A 22512-nucleotide genomic window follows, 5' to 3' on the forward strand; every position below is an offset into this window, starting at 1 on the left:
TATAATTTAACAAACAATTTAGCCAGTCCTATCAGGACAGTGTTTGGGTTTATTTAACAAACTGTCATTTTGGCCTCAAACTCAAAACTCGTGTTGTAATAATTTCACAAAAAAGTAGAGTGAAATGTATTTTATTTGTTAGACAATATGGATTTCATAACTACTGAACAATTATAACCTTAGGAATAGATTAATGATAAGGCAAAGTTCACAAAAAGCATGTCCTCTCAGTCTCACGGTTGAGAAAGTGCTTTAGTCAGTCAGATCAAACATTCTTGCTGTCCACATCTTTTTGACCGGTAGATCCAAATCTCAAAACAACCTCCATGTGCAGGTGTATCCATGACATTCAAGCTTTTTGCCAAAAGGTGAAACAAACATTCAGTTATATGCCTTTTAATTGCAGGTAAAATAAATAAGGGAAAATGTCATATATCTCATAACAACCTAAACTTTGAAAGCAATCATATTCTGAATAATTAAGGTTCAAACAGTTGCTGAACTGTCAACTACTGACCTTCTGACTGCAGATTCTCTGACGGTGGATTATATGTTTGCTGCAAGATTTTAACATGCAGTGGAAACCATATAAAACACAAAATTCACACTTCAAAATATATTCTCATGCACTGGATCACTTACAGTGTTTCACCATGGCATAATAAAGTCAAATATCTGACAGTACAATCTAATGTGTTATTGTGAGGAGGAAAAACAATTTAATCCCCTACAAAAAAAATACAGTTTTTAATCACTGCAACTTCAGATTGCCTCAGCAAACACATCAAAATCAATTAAATGAAAAACTATTATTACAATATTATGAAAGTTACTTTCTCTAAAATGTGGCCTGTACAATGCACTTGTGTACATAAAAAGCGATTCTATGGCCTTGCTCATACAAAGGTTCGTTGTCCCTCACAGGTGACAAGGCAGTGACAGGGATGAAAAACGTTTTAAGCTTCTCTTTGCTGCAACATTCGATCCCTGGACACAAGACGGCTTCTCGTAGGCTAATACAACAGAACAAGGCCCTTTGAGGAACCTCCAGCAGAGCTAAAGTCAGTTTAATAAATTACATTCATCATGAAATAGAAGAGAATACATTTTAAAAGTGTTCTTTTCTAACGTTAAAAACTAGTAAAATATGCAAGTATACTCCTTATATTCCAACCAATATTGTGTAAAACTTTTCACAAAAAGTGAAACAAAATGTGAACGAACGAAATATCTCTTGGTGGATTGTCTGAGTTAATCACACACGTGTACACACACATTTTCTTTAAAAGAAAAACTTATATCAGTCACTTGAAAAGACAGCAGAAACATTAAAGGAAGGGTTGATATTTGCAAAACAGGGAACTGAAAATTACATGAAAGATGTTCAAGAGAACGTCACATATATGAGTGAAAACTTTTTTTTAACATCTGTTTTGTTGAACACAATACCCTCTCTGTCTGCTGTCAAACAAAGACAGGTAATTGCATAATGTGGTATCAACCATACACAACTAAATGTCACCAAACTTATACTTCCTTAAATCCTACTTTACTATATAAAGTATTTTACTGTACTGTGCTTGTAACTAATTAGGAAACATCGCCATACACTAACCATCTTAAAGGTGAAACAAATGAAATTAAGATGTGTAACAGCTCTTTTAAATAGTATACACATACAAATTTGAGCATCAGTGAAAATTAATCGAAAGACTAAATACTAATGCACTGACATAGCATTGCAAAACTTTTCTTTCTATGTGTGACTTAAGTAGAGTAGATTTAATCGAGTGATTTTTCCACACAAAGCCTTTTAAATGTGCATGGATATCCTCATCTGCACAATTCTTCAGGCACTTGTAACATTCAAATAATACAGTACTGACAACTGACTGTAACATTAAGACTAACAGTTCACACACTACTCAACTCGTCCTTTATAGGATTACAGGAACTTTAGTTTGAGAAATGAGCGGTAGTAAATTTGACACCCCTTTAACTTTGGAGACTCTTCTTCAAAACATGGTTTGCTTTATGTTCAAGTTGAACCAGTAGCCTGTTTCACAAAGAGGAACAATCAGTGACACCTGCTGACCAGTGGCAACAAAATAAAAAACAAAAAGGGTGGAAACAATGCTCATAATTTATGGTATTCTAACAGTATTGCAGGGCGAGTAATAATATAAGAGTTTTCCAGGAAAAATGTCTTTGATGTGGTTACTTGTAGAGCCCAACAGATATACTAGTTGACAGATATTATTGGTGTTAATGCTGTCCATTATGTGCCCTTATGAAAACTTTTTTTTCACAATATATAATGTAGAAAATGAAGCTTGGTGTGATTTAAAAATGCCGGTAATTTTTTAAAATTCTTTTTTTTCAGTAATTATCTTTATTTAGCTCTTTATTTTATTCCTATTTATTCTTTATTTTCTCAGCTATCATTTATCGAATTGGCTGACAATGTAATACATTATTTCCATAATGTATAATAACATATAACAATGTTAAATAAAGTTTTATGTTTGAGAAAGTAGTTCTCTGGGCACATTTGCAGACTGGTGGAAAAATCCACATAAAAAAGGTCTGTTTTCATTCCAGCTCAAAAAATGACTGGATCGGCCACCAAACCATATCGATGAATTTGCCCCCTCTACAATCAGTAACGGCATCAGTCTTGAAAATTCCATATCGGTCAGGCTCTAGTTACTTGGTTGGCTGTATCCCTTACAAGATACCCGAGAACCAGACAGTTTTGTCATGGGTGGATAATGAGGGCACAGATGTGCAAAAGGCCCCAACATTTCTATTACACAGAAGCAAGACACCCAGACTTTAGCTGCCTGATGTGAAACAGATTTGTCAACTGGAAATACTATGTTTCCATCTCAGTCTGACATGGCCCAACTCTAACTCATTTTCCATGGGGGAGGGGAATTTGATTTTCCTTAACTAATCACTAGAGGCTTCTGTCGGCCGAGCCAGCTGACTCTGGTTTAGCCCTATGCAATGAATTGATGAATTGTGAAAGTGAAACAAGTTATTTCTATCTAAACAAACAGCTTGACAGCAACTTTAGACCCACCCATGGTGCTGATTGACTTAAGCCATAGTCAAAGTGCATCTTTGTGAAACAGGCTCCGGGAGTGAAAACCACTTAGATCAACATGCCAACCATCACTGTCATAGCTTTCTTGCTTTATAATAAATAGAGGGACATCTAAATGTTTGAATCATTGTCGCTATTCTGCCTTCAAGAAAAAAGTATCTGCAGCAAATGGCTTATACAGTGTTTTCTCTCAGCAAACATACTGTATGTGCAATTCAAAGGCACACCAGGAGGTGGAGCACTGATACTTTTCTCTGGGGATGTCAGGGTGAACAATACTACCTTCAGACCATTTTAAAGGTAACTTCCTTATTTTTTTTCTTTTTTTACAATGTGGATATTTATGTTGAAATAAGTGCGTTTACTAGTTTGTTTGAAATAATTAAAGCTGGCACTAGATAAACAATCATTAATGTGTAAAGTTTACATAACACATTCAAGAAAGGAAAAATAATGTGTTGCTCAATATCTTGAGGATACAATTTTAACAATACAGGAGGTTTTCACGCTCATTTCTTTCTCTTCTTTCTCATATTTACATCATTTAGAACCGTCAGGGAACAATATTTCAGTTTGTTCCCATATCAGTTTTCCATGTGTTTCCTGGATTTGCTAACTTCTATTTATGAGGCTCGTATATGTGAACTGGAGACACATTACATTTCAGCTGATTAGGAGGCTAAATGCCCTGCTCACCTTGTCAGAATTGCTTTAGGAGATAAAAACCAGGATATTATGCACATTACTGAAGATGCATGTAATTGCAGGTGCAAAGGCGCGTGCATTCGATAATCTTCTGTGACACTTATCTAACACAGTATAATCCTAGTAATTGAGCTATGTAATTTATTATAAGAGATCAAAGTAATGTCTACAACTTTTTCATCAGTGATGTTATCAGCATGCAGCTTGTTGTAGGTTGTGTGTGGTGCTAACAGAATATTTACAGAGCAGTTGTTTGGCGTCTTTAACAGCAGCAACACAGCACTGACTTCTGTTTCTGGTGGTTACTTGAGGATGATCTGTTCAGAGGCAGAAGACAGTCACTTAGTGGTTTCATACAATGGAGTTATTCCTTGATCCACATGGGTTTTTGTTATATGACCAACATGCTCATCAAAAAATGTATAGAACAACTTATTCTGATGGCTATACCAATACAGCAAAAGGAAATAGTTAATATTATATGATATATATACTACATTATGCAGCATTTTAAAAACATTTCCCCAAAATTCTGCATAAATGTAACAGTATTGTGTAACATTGTGTAACTTCACTGCAATTAAAAGTAAGGAATATTATTTTAATTCTTTCACTTTTACATTGACAAGACTGGTGGCTTTAAAGAAAGCAGAGATAACTCCTTCAGAGCCATGTTAAAAAGCGCTGTTTGATGGCAAGATAAATCAGTACAAGACGTTCTAAATATATACTGCATATTCAAAGTCGGAGGTCAGAATTTCCAAGATGAAATTGACAACTTCCGACCTTAAAGTGTTCCAGGTGCACAACACAAAACGTTAACAAAAAAGCATGGCTGAACGTGCCAAAGTGATGCTTATTTGGCAGGTGTACAAACAATTGCACTCTCAGCAACACAGCCTCTTCGCAAATATAAAGGAAACACTGGAGGAAAAAAGACGCATGAGCTAGCAGACGCCAGTATACATTTTATCTTACAGCACTGAATTGTATCTAACAGGCTTAACAGGCTTTTCTACATGATGGTATGTATGATAGTTAATTATAAATGGCAAACAATCAACTAAAAGGCAACGCAAATACACTTTATGTTGCCTTTTAGTTGATTGTTAACATTTATAATGTGCACTTCCATGGGTGCTGTCATTGTTGTGTGTATGTTCAGACAACCACTTCCTCTGGAATTCGGGATAGACGGATTTGCATCAAAAAATTAACATGTTGGAACTCCAATTTAAAGTCGCTTTTCATTTTACTCTTTCCAGCAGAAGATTGGAAATTTTCGACTTCCCAGTTGTCTGGAACGCAACAATAGTGTGTACACCTAAATTAATATTGATTATTTTAAGTTGGCCTTTTTTTAAATGGTTAAAATATGTTCTGCTGCTGCCCCCATCCACAGCAGTAAATTGCTTAGCTGCCATGCACTGTTCTCCTGCCTGCTTCTCCAAACTGGTGGCAAGCCAGCCACCATCTACTGTAGGTAACACACTGACTATTAAGTATCTCATAAAACCCAACTTTAAAAATCCGAACTATCCCTTTAACATCTCCATTCCTTGAGAGATGTCTCATTACAGTTTCATGTATAAAAATGAAGCGCTAATCAGAACAGAATATATTTACAGATGAAAATTATATAATTAATGCAAATAATATCTAATGAATAAAACCAGTCTGACAAGTACCTAAGCTACTATTTAATTAAGTGTTTACAGAACATTCTGAACTGCATATTAAATGATGAAACAGACACTGACACGGAATAAAGCAAAAAAAACAAAAAAAAACATGCAATAAAGAATATATGCACACAACAGCACTTTTTGCAGATGGAAGACCTCTAAATAAGTGATATCTGTCGTGAGGGAAAGAGGTGAGATGCAGACTAGTTCAGCTTAAGGTCTACAGGTAGATGAAGCTTAATGACAGGCAATGCAAGCAGGGAAATACTATGCTGATGAAGCAACTCCCCTGATTTAAAGATGAAGCACTTATTCATTCAAAGCTCAAGGATTTAGACAGAAAGCTTTAAAAAGGAGCAAACCTGATTGGCTGGAGCTGTTGCTGCGTAGTGGACACTTGTGGCGGGAGTAGTTGCTGCAGAGACAGTAGCAGGCGTAGCACTGTACATCATGGGGACTTTTTCAGGAAGGGAACCATGAAAGCAATGAAAAGGGAGGTGGAGCATTATGGTAACCATAGCAATGTTTTTCTCTCTCTTGCCAGGCAAATACAATATGACATTAGCAGCAAGCCATCATTGGGTTAGACCAGCAGATGGCATGTGATCACACAGCAAAGCGAGACAGCAGGGGAGAACATAAAAGGAGAGCTGATAAGAGATAAAATTAGGAAAACTGTCCATAAATTTGACATCCCAAAAGAGACGACATGTACAGCAAAATGCCACCACACGTGATCAAAGCGTTGTTATAAGATATTTGAGAAGTTTTAATAATGCAAAACATTGAAGAGTATTAAAAAAACATTAAAGTGAATCTAAGGGATGCTGATTTCCTTATACATGGTGCATGGTAATTTTACTAACAAATCCACCAAATTGCCTAAATGTGTATACTCTGTTAAACTACCTGTTTGAGAGAGGAAAATCGGTATATTAAAAGTTAGTATATGTCACAAAAAACACATAAGCCTGATTCACAGTTTTGCTTTACTATGCTTGAATAACAAACAATGAATATGAAAGACTCACTTGTGTACAGCATGGATAATGAGACATAGTTTATAAAAAATAAGGAAGGGACCTACCAATGCTGTTAGCAGGAGTCATGCAGAAGACAGAACCTGTGTGATTATCAAATAGAAACAGATGTTCAACACTGGCATGAGCCCACATGAATACATATTCAGTGTAGCAAGCATACACAAATAACACCCATAGTGTTTAGACAGTAAAGATTTAACAGATTTGCATATTAAAATTAAAGCAACTACAAGAACCTTTTAATTGCTTATGAATCTGTCTTAATTTAATATGGATGCCTCTTTATGACCTACATAATTTTTAATGCCTGTCAGGAGGTCAAATTCCTCGCCAAATCAGACGAAGCGATTTTCGGAATGCAGACAGTCTATGTTTACATTTTCACAGGTTTCACAGTGAGTGAGCCAATTAGAGAATTTGATTTGCGACATTATATCTTGTGGATATGGCTGATACTGTGGCAGGATCAGCAACGAGAGAAAAAAATGCCTGAAACACAGAAAAAAAAAGCTTAAAGGGACAGTGATAGAGTAGATAGATCTGTCATACAGGTCAGTGTGTCTGTTATATCTCCAAAATATATTGTGAGACATGGTTTTATATCAAAATATGAATTTAAGTAGGTTACTAAAAACATTTTTACTTTTATTTCACTGTCGTAAAATTACAGTTGTTAATTTTGAATAGCCACAAGTAGATACTTTACAGCATCCTGCAAACGGCATGTAAAATAGTATGAAAAATGTGTTGTCATTCTTAAACAGAAGGTAGTAGTCCTCATAGAAACACTACAGCTTTGTTTTCAGGGGCCGCCAAAGTCAACACAAAATGAAATTAAATTCCTTGTAGTTGCTTTGAATAAAATACTACGTTAGTTAAGTCAAGTGACAACAAAAAAAGTGACCCCCCCCCCCAATGATTAAGACACGTATGAAATTTAACAACAGAAAAGTGTATAAAATTCTTGTTTAGCTTTTAGAAGAGAAACTCACCTGTGGGATAAAAGGCAGCAGTGGGCTGCTGCAGCTGTGTGTTGGCCAGAGCCTGTTGGTAGTGCAAAAAACTGGGGTTGAGGAGAGAGTTGGCCCAGCTGCTCTTCTCAAAAGCTGGTCTCTTTGGTAGGGGTACACTGTAGGGAAAGGCCTGAAAGGAAACAAGAGGAGAAATGACACACCAAGACTTTCTTGTCTGTCTGTTCAGCTATGTTTTAAACACCTAATATTTAGTATTCATTTAAAAAAATGTATGGGAAAACGGCAAACACGATTACACAATAAAGGTGATTGTTACCACATAGCGGAAAAATCAAGCATGTTTAAGGATACAAACATGAATGGAATAACAAAATTTTAAAACATATCTCAAATTAAGTACTTAAAAATACTGATGATGACTGTGTACACAAAGACTATATGAGACTTGAAGAAGCTTTAACCCACAATGAGAAAAATGAAAAATATCACAGTACAATTAATAGCTACAACCAAAGCAAAAGGTGAATATACCAGGTCTACAGTTGCCTCGAGGGATCGCTTCATTGCTTTGGCAGTCGACTGAGTCTTTTAATAGCAGGCAGCGAGCACATGATGGCAGTGGGCCAATGGGATTCAAGCGTTTAACATACAGGTAACAGCAAGCAGAGGTGCGTCATGGGGGACAGCATTGTGGATAGGTGAGAAGGGGAAAACAAAAACAAAATAATCTGAATGTAGTATACCACATAAAACACAATATGCATGCACAGTAACCAAAACAACTGATTAAAAGACACACTAAGTAACAACTCCTTCATTAGTAGGTCAAGGTGTACAGTTATTCAATAACTTTGGCAACACAGATTAACAATGATAAAGTGCAATCTTTTTTTTTTTACACTGTGTATTGAACACTATAACATTACTGGATCAGAGTTTGTTAATTGTAATAAAAAACACTACCACTACTAGGATGCAATCAGTGCAATGATGCACAATATAAAATTTTATAATACATACATTGATTTTACAGCTTAGGAAGGGATAAAAATGTAATGCACATTTTGCTCTGAACACATTTATTGTTAAATGAAAATGACAGATAGCCAATGGCAACATCACAAATACCCAGCTGAAATAATCATGTATGCAATGTCACAGAATGTGGAGCTCCATTTATTGCAGTCACACTAAGGCTTTTGGTGGAAGTGCAGACGACTCCTCTACTTATTCTCTACACAGCACACATAATTGCCTCTGTGAGCTTAGAATACAATCTACATTTCATGCAACAAAAATATAATGCAAATGTAAGTAACTATAAAAGATGGTGTTAATGATGTAGATGGTCTAAAGAGGGCAAGGAAGCACATTTTTACTGAAGCCACATAGATAAAGGCAAGTCAGGGACCTGAAAGAGCATTAGGTTTAAAGCAACTTAAGTAACGCAAGTTGATGAGGAGAAGAAACGTTTTTAGATGCACAAATTGAAAAAAGGAACAGATGCGTTCTGATGATCTTTTCCATGCAGGCAGATATCACAAAGCCAGCCATTTCAGTGGTAAATACTGTATAGTTCATAATAAATCTGTTTGAAAAGCCAGGTGCTATATAGCAGGTAATCGCTATATAGCACCTGTTCCGTCTATGAAGATTCTGGTGTGTGTGCCAAGATAGAAAATATTCCTCTTTTGATTTTGAAGGCGCAAGACTTAAATCTCAGCAAAGAGCTTCATTATAAAAAAAACTGAGATTGATGAAACTTTGATTTGATAAACACTGAGATTGGAAGACTGGAACCTGCTATTGCTCTCAATTTGATTGACAGGCCTTTTAATACAAGGACTTACCCTTGGCAACAGCAACCATAAATCTAATCTCATCTCATCCTTCTCTGTTTACATCTCTGGCGTTTGTAAACACAGGATTAAAAAAAGGCATATGATATAATAATTATCAGAGGAGAAACAGTCCACATTTTCCAAACTACTCAAACTACTTTTAATTAAATTTATATAGCGTAAGCCAGAAGTTTTCAAACTCTGAGCTGTGCCTCTCCAGCGGTGGGTGGGAGAGTTAAGGGTGGGGATGTGGAGTGCGAGATGTGAAGCAAAGATACTGTGTTCTCAAAACAACAGGAAGTAAGTCATTGTAGTTTGGCCTGCTGATATTACTCACAATTTGCTTTAAAAATGGCTCTCTTTTATAAAGTTATAAGTCGGTCAAATCCCAAGTTCATCATTATCTTTTTATCTTGTCCATCATGATGGACAAGATTTTTACCTCCCTAAATCTGCTTAGAAATAATAGAGAAAAGGCGCTCATTATAACTCCAGAACTTTCCTGAAAATCATTAAGGTTTTAGGTTTCCTTCAGTATCAAAGTAATCCAGTAATAGTTTTCTGTATATATTAATGGGTTCCTAGTAAACAACAGCCACAGTAATTGTTTACCAAAAGGCAAACAAGTATGGGTTGGAAGAACATGGCTTGACCTATAGACCGCAGCGTAACTCAATGAATCCATTGCAACATAATACTTCCTGTTTATGAGCAGGAGGGTGAGGTTGTTACGCAGTTATATCGATATTATTGGATGGCCTCTAACTTACAGTTTTAACTGAGGGTGGAAAAAGGAGATTAACAATGAACCTAATTGCTGATGTTCTACTTTGTTTTACACTCAAGCTAATTTAGTATGCCACTACATTAAATGTGCCATTACAAATGATAGTATATAGACATATAGTGCTCCACATTCAGTTATGCCATGGCAAACACAATTATACCAAAAACCACCATATCATTGGCAGGATAATGTGTCTTTTTTGTGCAACTTAAACACTTTTCAGTAGTCAGAAGTATCAGGCTCAGTCTTACCATGGCTGCAGCTGCGGCCTGGGCTGCCACTGCTGTTTGATTGACTTGCTGTTGACTGGATTTGATTTTGGCCTGCAAATGTGCAGGCGGGTGAAAATACTTGCACTTCTCCCTGGAGCATCGGCTCTTGATGTAGTCCATGCAAACAGTGACAGTGTTATCTGTGGTGTCAATCATCGGGCTGTCACTGGGGTGAGCGAAGCGGCAATCTGTCTCCCCTCTCGCACAGTTTCCCCGCTGAAACTCGCGGCACACCTGAGAGGAGCAATAATAATTATAAGTGACAGCGACAAGAATCCAGCATTTCCGCATGCAGCCAGATTATGTCATCCCGCAGAACTACTAATGTATCTCTTCATGTTAAATCACTCCCTGTTGTGCATGAATACCTCTAGTTTGTCTGTGCGCTGCAGCTTCTGTGAGGGGGAAGAGGAGGAAGAGGAGGAAGAAGAAGAGGAGCTTTGGACCGTGACAGGTGGGCTCCCAGAAACAAGAACTGGGGTGCTGGAGAGGTTGTCTGTCGGGATGAGGCTCATGCCATGGCTCAAAGGTGTCATGTATGAACCATAACCAAGACCAGAATTTGTGCCCAGTCCCTGTGCAACATAAAATGTTGGCTATGAGGGAAAATGTTACATATTACAAGTGAGGCATAAGACAGGAAGAAGTCTTCTCCATGTAGAGCTATGAGGACACTTACCACAGGCTGCAGGCTGGGTCCTGGGATCATCAGCTGCATCTGTTGAGCCAGCACGGCTGCTGCTGTTTTCTGCTGGATGAGGTTGTTGCGCCCATTTATCTCTAACTGGGTTTTCAAGTGTGAAGGTGGATGAAGATACTTGCAGTTTTCTCTTGAGCATCGACCCTGTATTCAGAGAAAATAGAAAAAGCATAAAGAAAGCTCCAGATTGCGGGCCAGTGGTCCTAACATTCCTTTTATGGTCAAAGATGAGCTGCAAATGCCCTTCTCCTGCATGAATGTCAGATGTGTTACAGAACTATCCATCATCTCAATTTACACGACTGTGTACTCACTCGCCCATATGAAGGAAACATCATTTCACACACTGGTATTGCATGTTTGGACATAGATAATGTGCTAAAGAATCCTGCAATATAAATGTAATGGACAGGGATTTAAGGAGCTTGCCTGAAAAAGTAGACTGGCTACATAAGGCATCCAGTGTGTCAAATGGTGAATGACGACCATCCAATACAATTTCTGTCGATCAAGCATCTGTATTTGCCTAATGAGAGGTTAGCTTCCTCTACCCTTCATATTTAATTCAAGTAATCTAATTTCACATAATTTGCATTTCTCCCTGGAGATTTATACTAATTATTTTCAGCGAATATCCATGTAGGCTTAATGGTCATCAACATTTCATTATTGGGGATATAGCTGTGAGAAAATGCAGTGCACATAGAAATCTTTTTATTGTTGTATATCTCTGTACAACTTTCTAGATTACTGTTGCTTTGATAAAGTAAAGTATGCCTTGCCATTGGCTACTCTGTCTGTATGTAGTTAAAGTAGCCTGAAGTGATATACAGGTATGCTCACTTCTCTGCTGTCTGAGAGAAATTTTCTCACATAAATCAGCTGTGAGAGTTGGCCACAGAAAACCACTCAAGTTTGTGTGTCAACAACACTGAACTGCTTTAATAGAAATCATGAGATGCTTATTACAATGGTAAAGCATGTGTGCATTCTTCTGTATAATAAAGTTAACTCTGTTAGGAGTAATTGATAAATGTTAGAGAGCTTTCACAGCCATTGTTTTAACCTGATATTATCAAATCACACAACAATAAAAATGGCATCAGTGGATGAGTCAAAACAGCAAAAGGAAAACAAAATCTGTTTGGGAAACACAACTTGGGCAGCTAGCTCTGTTTTATCTTTTTAAAAGAAAAGGCGAGCACCAGTTGACGTTATACCAGTCGCCATATTGGTAACAGACATCTGATGACTCCTCAGACAAAAGCCTATTCATTAAGAGGAGCTGTGGCATCATCACATGACTGCAACAACTGTTAGCTGACCTCTAATTTCTATCCTTGACACAGACTGTCATGCTAGGCTCAAATAAGCTAAAACTAGGCTAAATATATATTTTAATTTAGTCACTTAATCCCAATATTTGACATATTTACTGCATGTAATGGTTCTATTATAATTTTAAATAAAGGAATTAGGTATTTTGCCATATTGTGTCAAAACCTTTTGTCCAGGCCCTTGACCACTGGGACACAGAGAAGGCCCTCTGTCCAGAACAAGCTGTGCACAAACTGCCTACAGTAAGAAGATAAGACGATGGCTCAACATGAGAATAATCCTGGGGGCAAAGCTGTATTGTGCGGTGATAGTGAATGTATGAGAGTGGATTAATGCCGCCTTGGTCTCAGTCAGGGCAACTGAGCAAACAGGAGAATAAACTGGCTGTAATCCAAGTGGCTGACAGAATTTTTTTATAGTCAACAATAGATAAGTGGTGACAGAAACATCTGACAAGTAATTTACTCTATTTTGTTTGGCATATGCTTTTAACTACACTATATAATATACTATAAGATATATGTGATGGAAGATAAGGGTTTGAGATTGCAGTTTTGCTCTGTGGTTTGACATTTATCTGCATGAAACCGGATGTTAGGGCAGCTTAATTTAGGGAGGAACTTCATTTGAGATTCACCATTAGGTAAAGACTTTAAATCGACAGCATTAGTTGAGGATCATTTCCCTTCTGCAATTATCAACACTTACAAGGGAGAAGAGGGGAAGAAGTCTAGAGTTTGGCATTTTGGCTGTCAACATCTTTGTTTTCGGCTGTTGCCATCTTGGTTTTTAAGGGGCCACAAGTGACTATATTTGGATAACAGAGTGGAGCTAACTTATTAAGTAGCTTGGTTAGCAAGGTGCAAAAAAAAACAGGTGATTCCTCAGAATGTATTTTAGTACTACCTTAAATATGACATTTTTAGGCAATCAAACTGGTAAACTTAACTTTTATGAACTGAAAACACACTGTGACAACTGGACAATGGTAGCGACTTGTCAGTCATAAAAGGTAGCCACATCCTAAAGCATATGCTGTTTTATTGTCTATTTTACTAAAAATGGAACCATAATTAACAGAATGAACCTCATGCTGTACCGAATAAGAGGAAACTGTTTCCTTGGGTAATAAATCAAGTGAGAAGTAGGGTCATTTCTCATTGACTTCTTTTTGTTGTTATGACTGTGGGATGGCTGATGGCTGACTGATTTGGCATAATACATCACAGAAACAATTCACATGATTAACAACAACAAAATATTTCATTTCATGGGGTATAAAGTCCTTTATATGAGTGTGTGCAGTACTTCTTACCTTCAGTGAGTCAAAGCAGGCAACAACTCTCCCATTGTCAACTTGGCAGCTCTTCGGTGGATGAGCAAATTTGCATTCCTCATCACTACGTGAACAGTTTCCTCGCTGAAACTGTCGACACACTTCCAGAGTTAGCCATTTAGTGTCTCTTACTGAAGACATGTTCAACGCCATGTCCAAAGGTTAAAATCATAAATTTAAATTTGTTTTTTTAAATCAATTTTATTGTGCCTCATACACCAAAAGCTGTAGACTGGCTCTATGTGCAAAGTCCTTCTTTAAAGCAACTTGGTGTGTCCTCCATCAGCTGGAACAGCGAGATCAGATGGCTCGTCGATCACTGAGAAATCACCCGTCACCGTGTTTTTCTTTGACAGGTTCAAGTGTATATTCCACAAATGATGGTGCCCATAAATAGCAGACAAATGAGGGAAATTTAATGCAGACTTGTCACTTTAGTCATACATTCTCAGGTCTTTGTTGTCTGTCCGTTTATATTATGGCTCTATTTTAGCATTTATAGGTGCTGAAGTTGTGCAAAGTGGTGGCAAAGGACATGCAGTTGAGGTATCCTTTTTGCCTTAAAGATAGCTTAGGCCAGCAATGTAGACAAACCAAGTCGGGAATTTCTTCTTAAAGGCACTTTTCGTTGGTAATCTGAAAAAACAAAACAAAAACAAGTGTATTACAGAATTGGTATCTAAATAAACAACGTTGCAAGTACAGTGCAATCCGTCTAAAGTTGGCACATTTAGAGCTTCCATAAATTATTTTTGAACACTGATTGCATCTGATATACTTTCTTCTATTCACTAGAGACCGTTCATTCTCTGGAGTCATCTGTTCTTTAGCAGTTTACAGCAAAAAGCAGATTAGGTCAAACAATAACAAATGTGATCTTTTGTAATTAGTCAAGTTATATTTAGTCATCTCAGACTCCCAGGAGAATAATCGTTTAGTCATTTTTCAAACAGAAACTCATTCTCTGGTTCTCGCTTCTCAACTGTAAGCTTCTGCTGCTTTTGTCTCATTTATATCAGAGTAAACTCTCTGCACAAACTCTCTTAAACTGAGGCTTTTGTACCTTTGGTTGCACCTAAAAATCATCTGAAGACATCACATTGGACTTAGGGAAATTGTGACAGACAATTTTTGATACTTTCTTACATTTTGTGGATTTAACAGTTTATTAAGAGCTGTAGCTCTACATATGGAAGACCTGACAAACACAACACAACAAAAAACTGGGGCCGCCCAAACAAAATGAACTGAATACATATTAGAAAGCATAATTTGTTGAACAAGCTACCAAACTAGCAGAATGCATGTTCGAGGCTAAAGCTGCGTACAGAATGACAATAGTGATGCATAAAAAATCTCCTCAATCACTTTAGAAAGAACTCTGTGTCATGCTGATCTCTCTCAGTCATGATTTCAAGATGAACCTCTCGATGTTTCTTCGAGCTTCCTGTTGCTAACGTTAGCTGGATAGCAGAGAATACAAACGCTCATTGTTTCAACAGACCATTCTAAACTTCACAAATGTTGGGATGGCTGTTGTGCGTGCAATACTATGTCTACACATTTCACAATTGATTTTTCACAGCAATGCCTCTTCAATGAAACATAAGTATGTTACAAACACAGAGACACTGTTGTTGTGCTATTCTGGGCCATGAAGCTGTGTGGTGTCATGGTAATCAATCAATCAATAAGAGTGAATGAACATTTCCAGAACTCGATTCCATATATCTATAAGATGCGTATTCAGTATCCACCAAAATAAACCAATTAAATCTAGATTTCATCTCAATTATATGTATATTCTGTACTTTATCTCTACTCACTCTAATATTTTTTCCATTACTGCTATTCTCCATTTGCTGATACTTTAGGATTACACAGGCACCTAGTGCCAAATTGCTACTGTTAGATATGCTGACTCTTGGCTCACCAAAGAACATACCGAATACAAGGAAAGCAAGACAGAGCTTTAACACCCATAATTCTAGGTTCAAACATAGGACTCGGCAGTCAGACCAGCTCACTTACTGCTAGAATACACAGGAAGTTGCTGAGCAGGCAGAAAAGGTGGTTAACTCGTGAGCTGAATAAATATTTACTTGAGTTAAGAGGTTTCCCCACTGCAAGCAAGTAACATGGTCTACAAATGTACAAACACTCAAAAAGCACAGATTCAGAACAAACTCTGCTATTGTTAACCCAGATCTTCTGCTACAACAGCCGCTCAGCTTTACTGCATGCTATCCCACAGCATACTGCAGCAAATTCCTCTGGGCGCAAGTCAGGAAACGGAGGAAGAAAACCTACCTCTCTCACTTCATGTAGCACTAAAGAACTTCAGTCCAGAGCCGAGAATCTTGGTAAGAGATACAACTTTTAAGCAGCTAACTTGTCAATATAATGACAACAACAGCTTTTATCCCACTCTCTGCCTCACTGATTCAGTGACTAAAGATTTTCTCTTCACAACAGTAAAAACAGACTGTCTGTCCAACTCTGGCTGAAACATATCGAGCCACCCCCCTTCCTGCCTGGGTGCCAGCCCCCGGGAAGACCCTCCCAGTCAGAAATTGGCCAATAGAAAACCAGCAGCCGATGCACTGTGTGCACAGCTTGGAGCAAGACACTGCTGGCAGTTGACCCTTTATTTATGAATAAAATTTGGTTATTTAGGAGCAATCTGAATCCAACATTTGATACTGCCTCCAGAATGTATTACTGCAATAATAAGCTAGTATGACCACAAGAAATTATACTACCTACTAAAACTGTACAAACCTTTTACACCAATGAAACCATGCACAGTGCATGTACCAAATCAATATAGTGTAATCATGATCATGCTTTACACTGTGCCCTTAAAGTAAGTTAATACAATATCTGTAAATATAGGTCCATGTCATGGGTGACCTTTTGCATTATTTAAAGTTCTGACATACATTCAGCAGTTCCAGGATGTTACCTTTTCAGGTTTTTTTAGAATGTGAAGGTATAAACCTATAGGTTTTTAAAAAAATAAAAATGCATATATATTGCATTCAGCAAACCAAAGATTGCATGATAATATGTTAAAATGGCCACAAGGATTGCTGTGTATGATAGAGAATTCAATTGCAGTGAATTTAAGTTTATGCCATGGCGGTATACTGAATTATTTAGCCAGTGCAGCTCATTTAAAACTCTGTCACTCAGCTACATAACAATTTCTTTAGCACCAAAATGTGACAGAGGTTAAGTTAACCGCCTGGTCCCAGGTTAACTTCCTGTTGTATAGCTTAATTTGTGTGGTATGAGTAGTATTATTCTTGGTGATAAGTATTTTCCAGTTTGAACACTGGGTAAATGTTTATTTCTGTGCATTTCTGGCACATTGTCACACTGTTAAAAAAATCGCCTAAGTCATTTTTTGTCAAAATTGTTTTTTTTTTGCCGAAATCATCTCCTCATGACGCCGGCCACATATGGTAAAATCACCTACATCCTCAGTTGATCAGATCATGTGATTTTACCCCTTTAAGATAATGGCCTATGTCAAGTCTGTGACTTAAGCAGATTTTATAATGCCTAAGTCAAAATAAAATGTGACTTAGGAAATTTTTGGAACATGCCTTTGTGACTTAGGCAAGATATGGTAACACTTATTTTGAAGGTGTCTATGTAAGAGTGACATGAGCGTGTCATAAACATGACATGGGATGTGTCATGAACATTAATGACACTTTGAAGTAACATTAATGCTCATGATACTTGTCATGTCATGTTTCTGACAGACTTGTGTGAGTCTTATGTAGACACCTTCAAAATAAAGTGTTACCATATATTGCTTAAGTCACAAAGGCATGTTCAAAAATTGCCTAAGTCATTTATTTATCTTAAGTTACATAATTTACACACAGTGTTATTACTCTGCCAAATGATCAATAAATGTCATATGTTACACTTTTGGTGAAGTTTTTTGTGTTTCCTGCAAAACTTGAAAAAATGAATTAGGCGATTATTTTAACAGTGTGACGACATGCTACCGTTTTCAGTCCAGTTAAAAAAGGCTGACAAGATGCACCACTACTTGGAGGCAGGTTAAAAACACAGCTAAAGCATCTTATGTGATTGTAATTCTGTTGGTCAACGGCCATTGTCCATATTTCATAAAAATGGAAATGTGGATTTCGCTTGTCTGATAATGGATGTCCCGCCCATAACCACGTTACTGTACATACAGTTAGATCTGTCTCTAGATTAACAAACAGCAGAAAATGCAATGGCACTCGAATGACTTTCAACTAACGTTAATGTTACCTAACACTATGATTTTATTTGACAGTTCGGTACTTCGAGAGAAGCATTTATCAACGCAAGTCTCCAATTTGCATTCTCATCTTCGGCTACTTTAGCTAGCTGATGGAAAATACACAGCTAGCAAGCTAAAGGCGCCGCTGTCATGGGGCTACCTGTTTAGGGAACATTCACATTAACGTTGACGTTTATTAGCTTAGCCACATTGTTAGCTGGAGAGTGCACCTGCTTACCTCATCATCACGGATGAACCGCTTCCCAGAGGAAACAGCAATCACGCACCAGCTAGGACAGACGACACGACAGTCCAGCTGAACTAACGAAAACAAGATGTCAAGTGTCCCCGAAATGCCACTTCAACAGCCCGCTTGTTTCTCGCTTTGTTCGTACAATTATTGCTTCTTATTTCGACCTCGTTTCTTCATTACTTTACTGTAGCACTGCACAGATTTAAGCAACAAGCTTTTGACAGCTTACTGTACGATCGTCAGTTTAATGTGATGACCGGGATTCCCGGGGGGTGCTCAGAGGCGTAACGACGATCGAGGATTAAAAAAAAAAGGTTTAAAACAAAGAGAAGCAAACAACAGGGCATGTCGTAGTAGTAGATATATTCATTTTATTTTACAGCAGTCACTTTTTGGCGAAAAGAGGTAATTCTATAACTTATATATCCCACAAACCCCCCACGAGCACAAAGTGGTACGATCCACACGAATGCCAGTAGGCTAAAAGGGCAAGGGTTTGCTTGTTACCAAGGAAACAGCAATAAAACCATGTAAGTTTTCTGGATTAGTTTAATGAGAACACGTTTTAGGCACTAATATAAACATCTAATTACCAAATATATTAATATGAATTTTAAAAAATAGCATATGGTCAACATTCTGCCCAATAATTTGCCTTAATAAGTAATACAATACCCTAGGTGTCCTAAAGAGTTGTGTATCAAATCAATTTGTTCAAAAAATATGACAATTGGGGACTTTTTTTTAGAGAGTAATATAAAACATTTCACTTGTATAATCAGAATATGAAGCAAAGCAGTAGCCCAGCCTTATTGGTCTGCTCAAGGTCAAATAAGATGGATGCTAACCCAGATAAGAGCTGTCAGGGAGGGTGAGAGGGATGGAGACAGAGAAGGGAGATTGTGCTATTATGTTTAACAACATATTCCTGCACTAAAGATTAAAATAATAATAATAATAATAATAACTTTATGCAAGTGCCATTTACGCAGAGAAATTATGTCTCTGGTTTGTGCTGCAGTATAGGTGCAGTTGTCGAGTCTAAGTAGGCCACTGTGCCTCATTTATATGTTCTTGTCATTCATTTTTGAAACAAATTGGTACTTGGAAAGTATTTATAGAGAGCAAACCCGTTGTTTGCAGCAAATTTAAAGTGGTATGAAAGGATGGAACACATCAGAACATACAGGGAAAAAAATCAGCAGCCTGTAATTTCACACTGCGGCGCTGTGGCAGTGATGGTCATGCTCCACCTAAATGGCACACAGCAATTTTTGTATGCTGACGATGTTGTTAGGAGCTCCTCTGCCTTGTTGTTTACCAGAGGAATGTTACAGCATCACAGAGGAAAAAAAAACATTTTGAATGCTTTCAGTGGTCTGTCACTGTTTATCCAGAAAATATACAAATAAATAAATCATTTAGAATACTAATTTTGACCTCTGACCCTCAGCACATATGGCATATATTGTGCATACACGTTTCTAAAAAATAAAGAAATCAACAAATAGGCTAATATTAGAAATGAAAAACAACAACAGAAGTGAATGTAAGATTTTATTCACACTTGTCATGAAGGTATTTAGCTATCATTAAAACACACACACAAATAAGCTATGATTTATTGATTCATTAACTCTCTTCTATATATTTCTCCAGGCTTCTTGAAGTATAAGATAAGATTTATCTGACCTGTCATACTGACAGATCACTTCAACAAACTGGAGATGCGGCATCGAGTGCCACAAGCAAAGGTCACTGTATTGCTCCCTTTGAGGAAAATGTCACTGCCAGAGTGAGTCACATATAAGAACAAAGAGAACGCAGCAATCCAGGCTTTCATTTCTTTGACCTTAACCCTGTTTGTTGCTCACATATTTAGTTATTTACACTCCATTTAATAATAGTATTTGGCGTCACAGTGTCGCTTTGATAGGTGTCACCGTCTCAGGTCTTTACATTCAGATGCAATTTTATAAAACTGAACTAAACTGCACGTTAACAAGCATCCACTTTCAACATTATACATCACTCACTCACCCTGTTTGTTTGTTGCTTAAAATAGTACTGACTTGGGAAGTTGCTGCAATTATTATCTGAAAAGGTTGTTTTTCAGGGGAAAATAGTTGTTTTTTTGTGCTTTTTAAATGTCTATATTACAAGAAATCTGCCTGTTATTACAAATAAAACTATTATCACTGATATGAAGTTACCCTTTTGGCTGCCCTTTGCTTTTATCTGAAGTTTAAGAACACTGAAAGGAAATGTAAAGTATTTTCTTGAACTGTACACAGTGTATTTTATTTACCAAACATTTAATTGCTGAGAGCAACATTGCCATCTAGTGGTGGAATATTGTAAAAGACTCAAAGGAGAACTGAGGTTTTGCTTGAGAATCAGACATATTTTAACATGGTGACAAGCTTTTTTCCCCCCTTTATTCATTCCGTGAATTATTGTTGTTAAAATGTCATGAGGAAAACTTAAATTTTTTTAGTTTTGTAAGAATTAATTAACAGCCCGTTAAACCAAATTAGGGCACACAAGAGAAGCAGCAATTCTATCAAATGGCCTGTAGATGTCAGTCTTCTCTAAAATATATATTCTCAAATTGACAAACCTAGAGGCCCAACATGGGAGGCACAGCTGGTGTGGAAACCCAACTGTGAGGTGTTAGTTTTGTGATGCAAGCTGTATCACATCTTGTCCTCACTGAGGGTGTGCAAAGTGGGTAAATAGATGACCTGCATGTTAAACTGAAAATCAATATACTTTAATATTCAGAGGCCTGCTTGTTGTGTTCTCTGATCTGACCATCTTCACACAGGCCAGCTCAGCCTGGTTCAGAAGGGTGAAATTAATGTGTATATGATGTCTGAAACAAAAGAAAACCTTATGAAATGTTATGCTGTTCAAAACATCAATTCGTATCACACACAGAATATAGTTTTTCTTCTTTGGGGGTGTAGAAACATTATTGTGATTGTAACATATTTTTAAGATAATCTGATCCAGTGATTTTTAGTCTTTGTTTCATTTTGATTTCTTTCATATAACAGTAAAAACACAGCTGAATTCTTGTTTTTCCCCCACACGAATAAAGTCTAAGTATTATATATTAATCACTTTTGATAATGATGTTAATTCTAAATGTTTTAAGTGCAGCATATCAGTATCTGGCACCAGAATTTGTGCTGACTGAAAGCTCATAAAGTAGAGCAACTGTCTTCGAGCAATGCTGCATTTTGAAAAAAAAAAAGTCATTACATACTTCCTATGGTTAAACATAGAAAATAATACAGTCATACCATCTGGGTGGAAATGACTTGCTGCAGTCACTGGCTGAATGCTGAGCCAGCCATCCGTACGACCTGAAGGGAAGCAGAAGTTTCTGCATGTCAGTAGAAACAGAGCAGTAATGTGAAGTGTGCCTTGGAAACATCAAGTTTCCTTATCATAAGCACTCTCTGAGGCACTTCATTTTATTGGTGAAGGGAAGTAAATGTATTATTCTGGTAGTATTATTGCACTTCTCATCTAACAACAATAAGATGATCAATTTCCTGCATTTTTGTGTTGCTTTTTGTGGTGCCATTTAGTGAAAACATACCGTAATACACAAAAATGTAATATCTTTTGACACTATATGCAAGTCTTTAGTTAATAAATTGCTATCTGGCCCAGAAGGAATGTAAATATATATTTCTTTCTTGAATTGATTTAAATTGAAATAGGAGAAAATATCAAGCAAAGTTCCTAAGAAAAGCACTGCATGTGCATATCTTTAATTAGGCCTTATAAAAGCGGCATCTGCTTACCTTGTTATTTCTTCATATCTGAAGAAATGAAAATGTTCAAATGACTATGCACTCTGTAATTGTGTAGAGCTTGCTATTTCTGAGTCATAACATAAAATTTGTGTTATTCCTCCTTGACCTTCTGCGAGATGAAGAAAATATCAGCAAAGCAGTCTGGCAGCTGGTTCTGTCTACACAAGAAGACAATGTTCTACATTTTTCTTTTAATTGTGTGACAGATGCTAAGTAAACTAGAGTCAACATAATTAAGGAATACCTCTCTCTGTCCGTCACATACAGTAGAGCTGCCTGAAAATATTGTTAAACTGTATCAAACTCACAAAAAACACATAAAAAGCAAAAAAGCAACACACATCAGAA

The 22512-nt window shown here is 37.0% G+C and overlaps 1 protein-coding gene across 7 annotated transcripts; it reads right to left on the reverse strand.

Annotated features, from left to right (window-relative positions):
• Nucleotides 1-369: 369 nt before the first annotated feature.
• Nucleotides 370-18600, reverse strand: LOC131979638 (muscleblind-like protein 2a). Of its 7 annotated transcripts, none has more exons than XM_059343700.1 (10): nucleotides 18320-18600; nucleotides 13770-14426; nucleotides 11096-11260; nucleotides 10785-11012; nucleotides 10396-10650; nucleotides 8048-8101; nucleotides 7535-7685; nucleotides 6587-6622; nucleotides 5862-5914; nucleotides 370-4131 (listed from the first exon to the last, which is right to left on the reverse strand). In XM_059343700.1, the coding sequence occupies exons 2-10, from the start codon at nucleotides 13941-13943 to the stop codon at nucleotides 4117-4119; spliced, it is 1131 nt and encodes a 376-aa protein (XP_059199683.1). In that variant the 5' UTR covers nucleotides 13944-14426; nucleotides 18320-18600; the 3' UTR covers nucleotides 370-4116. The 7 variants fall into 7 exon arrangements, with proteins under 7 accessions (XP_059199683.1, XP_059199679.1, XP_059199684.1 ...); XM_059343696.1 differs by having other exon boundaries at nucleotides 5862-5956; nucleotides 18320-18599; XM_059343701.1 differs by lacking the exon at nucleotides 8048-8101 and having other exon boundaries at nucleotides 5862-5956; nucleotides 18320-18599.
• Nucleotides 18601-22512: the final 3912 nt, after the last annotated feature.

The sequence above is a fragment of the Centropristis striata genome, chromosome 10, assembly GCF_030273125.1.
Source record: "Centropristis striata isolate RG_2023a ecotype Rhode Island chromosome 10, C.striata_1.0, whole genome shotgun sequence".
Lineage (NCBI taxonomy): Eukaryota > Metazoa > Chordata > Actinopteri > Perciformes > Serranidae > Centropristis > Centropristis striata.